The following is a 10,629-nucleotide window of genomic DNA, read 5'->3' as shown; positions in this document are numbered from 1 at the left end:
ATTAGAATCTCTGTGCTTTAAATTCATTCTTTGCTCCATATACTCCATTAGTGTTAGAAATTAAACCAATTTTGTTAGTACTTGTTTCCTTTTTGAGTCTGTTCGTATTTCCATATTTTGATAGATATTGTGAGATATTGTTTCTAGTTATATTTTAGGAAAGTTTCCTAAGTCAATTAGATTTCCTAATTAGAATAGGTTTCCTAGAAAGAGGTTTCCTATTTCGAATCAAACTATGGTCTATATATAGTCTATTTCTCTTGTAATTGAGACATGCAATAGAAAGACGCGAATTGCGATTGTTTCACCTTCAAAAATTCCTTTCATCAAATCAATATTGTTGCCGCGCCTCTGACGCTCAACAAATTGGTATCAGAGCTTACGGTTCGTGATCATGGCCTCAACGAACAATCAGCTTCCTCTTCAATACCCTCGTCTTACCAAAGAAAATTATGGTAACTGGGCTGTTAGAATGAAAGCTCTACTTGGCGCCTACGGTGTGTGGGAATTTGTTAACACTGGCTATGATGAGCCAGAGGATGAAGCCACGTTGAACCAGAATCAGAGGAATGCCTTGGAGAAGGCTCGAACGAAAGATCAATATGCCCTGTCGATCATCTATCAAGCGTTAGATGATTCCATGTTCGAAAAAGTTTCGAACGCCACTACCGCTAAAGAGGCATGGGAGATTCTTCAAAACACATATCAAGGAGTTCAGAAAGTTCAGAAGATTCGCCTTCAAACCTTGAGAGGCGAATTCGAGGTAATTCGTATGAAAGAATCTGAATCGATTGCTGATTATTTCACGAGAATTTTGGCAATTGTTAATCAGATGAAAAGAAACGGAGAAGAAGTTTCCGATGTTCGTGTTGTTGAGAAAATACTTCAGTCCTTAGACAAGAAGTATGATTATATTGCGGTTGCAATCGAAGAATCCAAAGACTTGGATGCCATGACGGTCGATGAACTTATGGGTTCATTACAAGCCCATGAAGAAAGGTTTAGAAAGAAAAAGATTGAATCGGTGGAGGAAGTTCTCCAAACGCAGTTGACCATACGAGATGAAAAGGAGCAAAGAAGAGATCCCGTACAAAATCGCGGGACAAATCAAGATCGTGATCGAGGTCGTGGCCGAGGTCACTTTCAAGGAAGAGGTCGCGGACGAAGCAGAGGAGATCCTGCTCGAAGTGATGGAGGATACCAGTACCAAAGAGGTGTTCGTGGAAGAGGAAAGAACTAGACAAGCCAATGGTATGATAAATCTAAAATCCGATATTATCATTGCAATAAACTTGGCCATTATGCTTCTAACTGCCGGAATAAAGAAAGTAGTAGACCAGACGAAAAGGCGAACTTGGTAAATAATGATGATCAAGTTCTCTTATTGGCATTCAAAGAAGATGAAGAAGGTCAAAGCGATACGTGGTATTTGGATACCGGCGCAAGTAATCACATGTGTGGGAGAAAGGAGATGTTTGCCGAGTTAGATGAGACAATTAAAGGGAATGTCTCATTTGGTGATAACTCTAAAATTCTTGTTGAAGGGAAATGTACAATTTTGATTCGCTTAAAGAATGGTGCACGTCTGTTTATTACTAATGTTTATTATGTTCCAAAAATGTCAAGCAATATCTTGAGTTTGGGACAACTTCTGGAGAAAGGTTATACTGTTCATATGAAAGATCTTAATTTTATGTTGAGAGATCGGAATAATAAATTGATTGCAAATGTGAAGATGTCGAAGAACAGGATGTTTATTTTTAATATAAAGAGTGAGATGTCTTGATGTCTAAAGACGTGCGTAGATGATCCTTCATGGTTGTGGCATTTGAGGTTTGGCCATCTCAATTTTGGCGGACTCAATTTGCTTTCTCGCAAGAAGATGGTTTATGGCTTACCACATATTGATCGTCCCGATCAATTATGTGAAGGGTGTGTTATCGGCAAGCATTCCAGAACTAGCTTTCCGAAGGAGGCGACTTATCGAGCGAAGAAGCCGCTTGAGTTGATTCATTCTAATTTGTGTGGCCCGATCAATCCTCACTCATATGGTAATCATCGATATTTTGTTACTTTTATTGATGATTTTACTCGAAAAACTTGGGTGTATTTTTTGAAAGAAAAGACATAAGTGTTTGATATTTTCAAACAATTCAAGAACTTGGCTGAAAAGGAAAGCGGCTATTTTATCAAGTCTTTGAGGACTGATCGTGGTGGAGAATTTACCTCAGCCATATTCAACAAATTCTGTGAAAATCATGATATTCGGCGTTTCTTGACGGCCCCGTATTCTCCTCAACAAAACGGTGTGGCTGAACGGAAAAATAGAACCATTCTTGATATGGTTCGAAGCATGTTGAAGAGCAAAAATTTGTCCAAGGAACTTTGGGCAGAAGCTGTTTCGTGTGCCGTCTATCTTCAAAATAGATGTCCAACATATCGACTTGAAGGCATAACTCCACAAGAGGCATGGACCGGGAGAACACCAAGTGTTTCGCACTTGAGAATTTTTGGGAGCATTGCATATGCTCATGTCCCGGATAAAAAAAGATCGAAACTTGAAGACAAGAGCAAAAAGCTCATCTTTATCGGGTATGACTCATCATCCAAAGCCTATCGATTATTTGACCCTAACACTTTGAAAGTGTATGTAAGTAGAGATGTCAAGTTCGATGAAGATGGAATGTGGGAAGAAAATCTAAAAGAAGAAGCAAATGTTCGTGATGATTCCGATCAAACGGAGTTGAAAGATCAACCTTCACCTTCTTCTCCAACATCTTATTCAAGTTCATCAACACCATCCTCTTCAAATAGTGTCGATGAACCGGTAGTGCCAAGATCAAGAAGATTGTCTGAAATTTACGAAGCTACCGAAGAGCTTCATCTTATATGTCTTCTTGCAGATTATGAACCACTTGCTTATGATGATGCGGCCAAAGAAGAAAAGTGGAGGAAAGCCATGAACGAAGAAATTGAAGCCATCGAGAAAAATCAAACATGGGAGCTTGCTAATCTTCCGAAGGACAAGACATCAATTGGTGTTAAATGGGTGTACAAGGCCAAGAAGAATGAGAAAGGTGAAGTGACAAGGTATAAAGCTAGATTAGTTGCGAAGGGGTACAAGCAAAAAGCCGGAATCGACTATGATGAAGTTTTTGCCCCTGTCATCCGCATGGAAACGATTAGATTGATTATTTCCATTGCTGCTCAAAATAATTGGCGGATTTATCAAATGGATGTCAAATCAGCATTCTTGAATGGCATCCTTGAAGAAGAAATTTATGTCGAACAACCCGAGGGGTTTGTTGTGAAAGGTTATGAAGACAAAGTGCTAAGGTTGAAGAAAGCTCTATATGGGCTTAAACAAGCACCGAGAGCATGGAATTCCAGAATTGATGCATATTTCAAGGCGAATGGATTCTCTCAATGTCCATACGAGCATGCACTCTATTTGAAGCAAGAAAAAGGTGATATTCTATTCGCCTGTTTATATGTTGATGATCTTGTTTTTACAGGAAATAATTCGGCGATGATTGATGCTTTTAAGGCATCGATGGTGAAAGAATTTGAGATGACCGATAATGGTCTCATGAATTATTTCCTTGGTATCGAAGTGAAGCAAAGTGCCGATGGGATTTTTATTTCCCAAAAAGGATATGCAGAAAATATCCTTGAAAAATTCAACATGAAGAACTGTATGCCGGTCAATACACCAATGGAGTGTGGAACCAAGCTTTCGAAGTTTGATGATGGTGCCGATGTTGATTCGACATATTATAGAAGCTTGATTGGAAGTTTGAGATACTTGACATGCACGAGACCGGATATTATGTATAGTGTTGGAATTGTTAGTCGATACATGGAGAAGCCGAAATCATCTAATCTTAAAGCTGCAAAGAGAATACTTCGGTACATCAAAGGTACTATTTCTCATGGTTTACACTATTATTGCTCTGAATCTTTCAAACTTAGAGCTTATTCGGATAGTGATTATGGTGGAGATATCGACGATCGAAAAAGCACCACGGGATTTGTATTTTTCTTGTGCGACACTGCTTTCACGTGGTCATCAAAGAAGCAATCAAGTGTTACTCTGTCGACATGTGAAGCTGAATATGTAGCTGCATCTTCATGCGTTTGTCATGCAATATGGTTGAGAAGACTATTCAAAGATATTCTTATGGAGCAGAAGAAAGCAACGGAGATTTTTGTTGATAATGTTTCTGCTATTGCTTTGGCGAAAAATCCAGTTTTTCATGAACGAAGTAAACATATCGATGTTCGATATCACTTCATCCGAGAGCAGGTTAAAGAGAATGAAGTTGAAGTATTGCATGTGAAGACCGGAGATCAAGTAGCAGATATTTTTACTAAACCTCTCAAGATCGATGCTTTTCGAAAGTTCAAGAGTCTGCTTGGAATGATCGATGGAAAAGAATTTGGTTTAGGGGGGAGTGTTAGAAATTAAACCAAATTTGTTAGTACTTGTTTCCTTTTTGAGTCTGTTCGTATTTCCATATTTTGATAGATATTGTGAGATATTGTTTCTAGTTATATTTTAGGAAAGTTTCCTAAGTCAATTAGATTTCCTAATTAGAATAGGTTTCCTAGAAAGAGGTTTCCTATTTCGAATCAAACTATGGTCTATATATAGTCTATTTCTCTTGTAATTGAGACATGTAATAGAAAGACGCGAATTGCGATTATTTCACCTTCAAAAATTCCTTTCATCAAATCAATGTTGTTGCCGCGCCTCTAATGCTCAACAATTAGGAGGTCCCATTAGAATCTCTGTGCTTCAAATTCATTCTTTGCTGCATATACTCCATTTTGGATACATTACAAGATAGTTGCCGGACGCCATTTGCTTTTTCTGCCAGATGGACCTTCGATTTCATACGAACAAAACTACTGAAAATCAAACCAAGTCACCGAGTGTTAACCTTGTCATATTCTAATGAAACTGTCGTCTTGTGGCCTTATGTGCACTTTCCCAAAGATTCTTATTCCTTGAGCATGTCCATTATCCCTCGCTTCAGAATGGGTCAAATCAAGAACTGAGCTTTTCAATTGTTAAAAGCTCGAACTGAAACAATGTGCAATGACAAGGACATACTTATGTCGATGGACTTAAGCAAAACCACCATCTGCAAGAACCGAAGAAACATCCAGATGATGTCGGCTTAAATCAGCAACGCGATGTCCGATTCGAACCAGTCTCGCAAGAGAAGTGTGTTCACTGAGAGACAAAGGCAGGGTGGCTGTTTCTCTAGCAAGTCGCATAAGTTAAGCAATATAAATTCATTGAACATGCAGAATCCTAATGCAGTATTGGATGGAAGCTGGCTTGTGATAAACTTCGAAAGGGTGAACCGAAACACATGAGCCTGAGGATTTTACTGGGGTTTTAGTTGATGGGACGTGAACGCGGTCTCTTCCGATACACTGATGGCGTCGACAAGTTGTTGGTTTTGCTTGGAGTAGCAGGTAGCGTAGGAGATGGGTTGATGACGCCGCTGACAATGCTCGTTCTGAGCGACGTCATCAACAAGTATGGAGGTGCTAGTGCTACTGACGCATTCGAGAATGCAACGGTGGATAAGGTATGTTTCATTGAGTAAACAAGCTTGATTCCTTTCTTCAAACTTCTAAGGCAGTTGTTTCACGACGGCATTAATCGCATAAAGTATATTCTTTGGTTCGCGTAAAGTATGCAAAATGTCAATTTGTTACCGAGAGCAATCGCCTTAATGCAGCTAGAAGTTATATCTTCGACATTTTTGCGCGAGATTAGTGATCAGATACGCGATTCAGCTACTTATTAGATGGACCACTCAAGCTTTTTGCTGACAATTTGGCTCCTTATTACATGGACAGCACGCACTGAGACTACTCTATGTCGCAATGGGAGTTGGTGCATCGGCTTTTATCGGTAGGCGACTAACCTAAAATTTAAATCCTCAGTGAAGTATTTTCAAATCGGTTTTGCCAAATACATAGTGTTTAGAAATAGGAAAGTGTATGCTTAATGAAATCATGGCAGTGTACAGGTGACTCAAATTTGATTTGTCATCGAGAGGATGTTTCAATGCGCGTGTTTCCTTTTTTTGGCAGAGGGAATTTGTTGGACAAGGACCGCAGAGAGACAAACTTCTCGCATCCGAGTCGAGTACCTGAAATCAATCCTAAGACAGGAAGTCGGTTTTTTTGACAGGCAAGATGCTTCTTCTGCGACATTTCGAGTAGTGTCGACCATATCTTCCGATGCACATTCAATCCAAGATGTCATAGCCGAGAAAGTAATTCCGACTTTTATTTTGTATGCACAATCTCTGACTCTTCTCCTTATAGCATTAAATCTCACTCTCACTTCCAAACTCTTTTGCAGATCCCAAACAGCCTGGTCCACCTCTCGACTTTCGTTTTCACAATTTTGGTCGCCTTCAAACTTTCCTGGCGACTAGCCCTCGCTGCTCTTCCATTTTCTCTCATGTTCATAATACCCGGTATTGGATTTGGGAAGCATCTAATGAACCTGGGGATGGGACTGAAAGAGTCCTATGCCGTCGCCGGTGGTATCGCCGAACAAGCGATCTCGTCAATCCGGACAATGTATTCTTATGTCGGGGAGAGTCAGACGCTAGTTCGGTTCAGCCGTGCTCTGCAGAGTACTCTGGAGCTCGGTATAAAGCAAGGCTTTGTGAAGGGCTTGATGTTAGGGAGCATGGGAATGATTTTTGCTGCTTGGGCATTCCAGGCTTGGGTCGGTAGTATTCTCGTCACTGAGAGAGGAGAAAGCGGTGGACCCGTTTTCATCGCCGGAATTTGCATCATCACGGGAGGATTGTGAGTTTCTTCTCATCTGATTGTGTATTTTCTCAGGCTTAGTATTCTTTTCGCGATGCCATTCAATTAAGTTTATGTAGTAGAACCAAAGCAGTAAAACTCAAGTAACTACTAGGATGTGATTGGACCGATGTGCAAGGCAAGCAATTATGCCACTCAAGTGATGTTTAGTGCATCAAAAGAGATATGGATGTCCGTCTAATTGCGCCAGAGACTTGTTACGCGACAGCGAAAGGTTTTGCAAATGAATGAATCTATCCATGCTTTGAAAACAGTTCAGTTTTTCTAATCTAACGAGTCACAACTGGTTGCTTGCAAAACCCAGGTCATTCATGAACGTGCTCCCTAATCTCTCTTCTATCACTGACGCGATAGACGCTGCATGTCGGATCTTCAAAATGATCGATCAGGTTCCAGATATCGACTCCGAAGAGAAAAAGGGAAAAGGTATAGCCAATTTTAGAGGAGAAATAGAATTTAAAGGAGTCGACTTCAGCTACCCCTCAAGGCCGGATAGTCTAGTCCTAGATGGATTTCATCTAAGAATACGAGCTGGCAGGACGGTAGGTTTGGTTGGGGGCAGCGGTTCGGGCAAGTCCACCGTCATCTCTTTGCTGGAGCGGTTCTATGATCCGATTTGTGGAGACATTCTGCTTGATGGATGCAACATAAAGAATCTGCAGCTCAAGTGGTTGAGGTCCCAAATGGGTCTGGTTAATCAAGAGCCTGTTCTCTTTGCTACATCGATCAAGGAAAATATAGTTTTTGGCAAAGAAAGGGCCTCAATGGAAGATATCACAGAGGCCGCTAAGGCTGCGAATGCTCACGATTTCATTTCCAAATTGCCGGATGGATATGATACTCAGGTACTACAAAACTATTGCCTTCTCATTTCCTCTCAAATTTTGTCTTGAAGAACATAGGTACTCCAGGAATGTTAACGACTCACCAGAGTTTTTCTTTGTGCTTTCAGGTTGGACAATTAGGAGTGCAGTTGTCCGGTGGACAAAAGCAGCGGATTGCAATCGCAAGAGCTCTCATCAGAGACCCAAAAATCCTTCTACTAGACGAAGCCACGAGTGCATTGGATGCGCAATCGGAAAGAATAGTACAGGAAGCCCTGGACCAAGCTTTGGTTGGAAGGACGACGATCATTGTCGCTCATCGCCTCTCAACCATCCGTAGGGCTGATCTGATAGTGGTCATTCAATCGGGAAAGGTCGTAGAGTCGGGTTCTCATGATGACCTGATCAATATGAATAATGGTGAAGAGGGCATCTACGGGAAGATGGTGCAGCTACAAGAAGTGGCAAGCGAGAACGAAGCGCCTCCGAGTCCATTCTTTCAGACACAGAATGCATATCATGGTACGATCATGACATACCAAAGTCCCCGAACACTGAACAAGGTGAGGCCGAGCTGGTCAAATAGCCCCGCCTCCGTCTACAGCCCGGTGTTTTCCATCAGTTTGCCACCCTCCTTCCAAATGGATTCATGGGATGATTTCAATGATAGCGACTCGGCAAAACATCGTCATCCTCAGTCTTCTCACTGGCGTTTGCTCAAGATGAACGCGCCAGAGTGGAGACAAGCAATACTAGGATGTTTAGGGGCTGCTGGCTTCGGAGCAATTCAGGCGGTTCATGCTTTTTGTTTAGGAACCGTCGTCTCCGTTTACTTCTTGGGAGATAATGCCGCCATCAAGTCCCAAACCAGGATCTATTGCTTCATCTTCTTAGGCCTTGCAGTTCTCAGCCTAATAGCCAACGTTCTTCAACATCAAAACTTTGCTATCGTAGGCGAGCGCTTGACTAAGAGGGTGCGGGAACAAATGCTAGAGAAAGTCCTCACTTTTGAGATCGGTTGGTTCGATCTAGATGAGAACACGAGCGCAGCAATATGCGCACGGCTAGCAACTGACGCGCACCTTGTACGTTCCCTAGTTGCCGACCGCGTGTCTTTATTAGTGCACGTCTTTGTCAGCGCCACGGTGGCTTTTGTGCTCGGATTGGTGATCTCCTGGCGAGTTGCGATTGTGATGATCGCTATGCAGCCTCTTCTCATAGCTTCCTTCTACTCGAGGAGTGTGTTGATGAAGAGATTGTCCGAACGATCTCGAAAAGCGCAGACTGAGGGATGCCAGCTGGCCAGTGAAGCCACCGTTAACCACAGGACTATTACTGCCTTTTCCTCTCAGCGTCGAATCCTCCATCTCTTTCAAGACACGCTCAAAGGTCCGAGAAAAGAAAGCATCAGGCAATCATGGTTTTCGGGCATTGGCTTGTTCAGTTGCCAATTCCTGACGACCGCTGCCATAGCTTTGACGTATTGGTATGGCGGGAAGCTAATGATCCAAGGTTTGGTCACCTCGAAGCAAGTTTTCCAAGTTTTCTTCATATTAATTAGCATTGGCCATAAAATTGCGGATGCAGGAAGCATGACTTCCGATCTGGCCAAAGGCAGTGATGCTGTCAGATCGGTCTTTGCAATCTTAGATCGGGAAAGTGAGATCGAGCCGCAAAACCCTGAAGGAATTACGATGAGAAGGCCAATTAGAGGCCATATAGAATTGAAGAACATGTGCTTCTCTTATCCAGCTAGGCCTGGGCTGATCATTTTCAGGGGTCTAAGCCTTGAAATCAAAGCCGGAGAAAGAGTGGCGCTCGTTGGGCAGAGTGGGTCAGGCAAATCCACCATCATAGGATTGATCGAAAGATTTTACGACCCTCTGAGTGGACATGTATTAATAGATGGACAGGACGTCAAGAGCTATAAGCTTAGAGAGCTGAGGTCTCACATAGCTCTAGTAAGTCAGGAACCGACTCTTTTCGCAGGAAGTATTCACGAGAACATTCTCTATGGCAACGAAGATGCCACCGAGGTTGATGTCAAGAAGGCGGCTGCTCTTGCCAATGCTCATGAATTCATAAGGTATACATGAACACTGTCCTATCTAGTATGACTCAAAAAGCATGACTGTATGTGGTGGTTTCTGAATTCTGAAAATCTGATTTTCTCATTTCAGTTCAATGAAGGACGGGTACAACACATACTGCGGGGTTAGAGGAGTTCAGCTATCCGGGGGGCAGAAGCAGAGGATTGCGCTTGCTCGAGCTATACTAAAAAACCCGGCAATCCTCCTGTTGGATGAGGCAACGAGCGCCCTCGACAGCGTCTCGGAGAATCTAGTACAGGAATCATTGGAGAAGATGATGGTCGGCCGAACATGCGTGATCGTGGCTCACCGGCTCTCCACGATACAGGGCTCGGACTCAATAGCCGTGATCAAGGATGGGAGGGTCGTGGAACGAGGCTCGCATAGGGATTTAATTGCCATGGGGCATCGAGGGGCTTATTACTCTCTGATAAAAGCACAGCGCAACCACTCCACATAGTGCAGTGAACAAAAGCATTGTGCAATAAGATGCTGTAAAATTGTATCATCCTATAGTCATACATGACTTCTGATTGTGGTTTGGTGAAACAGTTTTCAGCGTCAGTTTTGAAGACTTGGGACTTTGGACATCAAGTGGTATATAAAATGGGAAGTTTAGTTTGGAATTTTCCATAATAACTTGGGGAGATAATTAACTAGTCCAAGTTTGGAACTGAAGAGGAAATATTAGGATCTGAAGGCCTTATATCGAGCTAAATTCTACCGAGAAAAGTTCTCATCTTTTTTAAAAGCTTTTCTCCGAGAAAACCCTAACAAGCATTCATGTCGATTTCACAATCTAGACAATCAGTATGGCTTACTAGGTTTAGATTCTGTAGTGTAGTCTA

The 10,629-nt window shown here is 42.2% G+C and overlaps 1 protein-coding gene across 1 annotated transcript; it reads left to right on the top strand.

Moving 5' to 3' along the window:
* Positions 1 to 5,414: 5,414 nt before the first annotated feature.
* On the top strand, positions 5,415 to 10,381 carry LOC115692347 (putative multidrug resistance protein). Its single transcript, XM_056321308.1, has 7 exons — positions 5,415 to 5,603; positions 5,878 to 5,932; positions 6,115 to 6,299; positions 6,389 to 6,846; positions 7,172 to 7,712; positions 7,820 to 9,777; positions 9,872 to 10,381. Exons 1-7 carry the CDS (start codon positions 5,415 to 5,417, stop codon positions 10,239 to 10,241), a joined length of 3,756 nt encoding a protein of 1,251 aa, XP_056177283.1. The 3' UTR covers positions 10,242 to 10,381.
* Positions 10,382 to 10,629: the final 248 nt, after the last annotated feature.

This window comes from Syzygium oleosum, unplaced genomic scaffold (assembly GCF_021117445.2).
Source record: "Syzygium oleosum isolate NSW1041296 unplaced genomic scaffold, Sole_v2.1 Sole_v2.01, whole genome shotgun sequence".
In the NCBI taxonomy this organism is placed as follows: domain Eukaryota; kingdom Viridiplantae; phylum Streptophyta; class Magnoliopsida; order Myrtales; family Myrtaceae; genus Syzygium; species Syzygium oleosum.
Note: the sequence above shows the minus strand (reverse complement) of the source record. Positions and strands in the feature narration are given on the sequence as shown.

Excerpts from the sequence above, each read along its gene's own strand:
- LOC115692347 (XM_056321308.1), top strand. The coding sequence starts at position 5,415 with ATGGGACGTGAACGCGGTCTCTTCCGATACACTGATGGCGTCGACAAG. Across the intron at positions 5,604-5,877 it reads AGAATGCAACGGTGGATAAG|CACGCACTGAGACTACTCTA; the intron begins GTATGTTTCATT and ends TTACATGGACAG. Across the intron at positions 7,713-7,819 it reads CGGATGGATATGATACTCAG|GTTGGACAATTAGGAGTGCA; the intron begins GTACTACAAAAC and ends TTGTGCTTTCAG.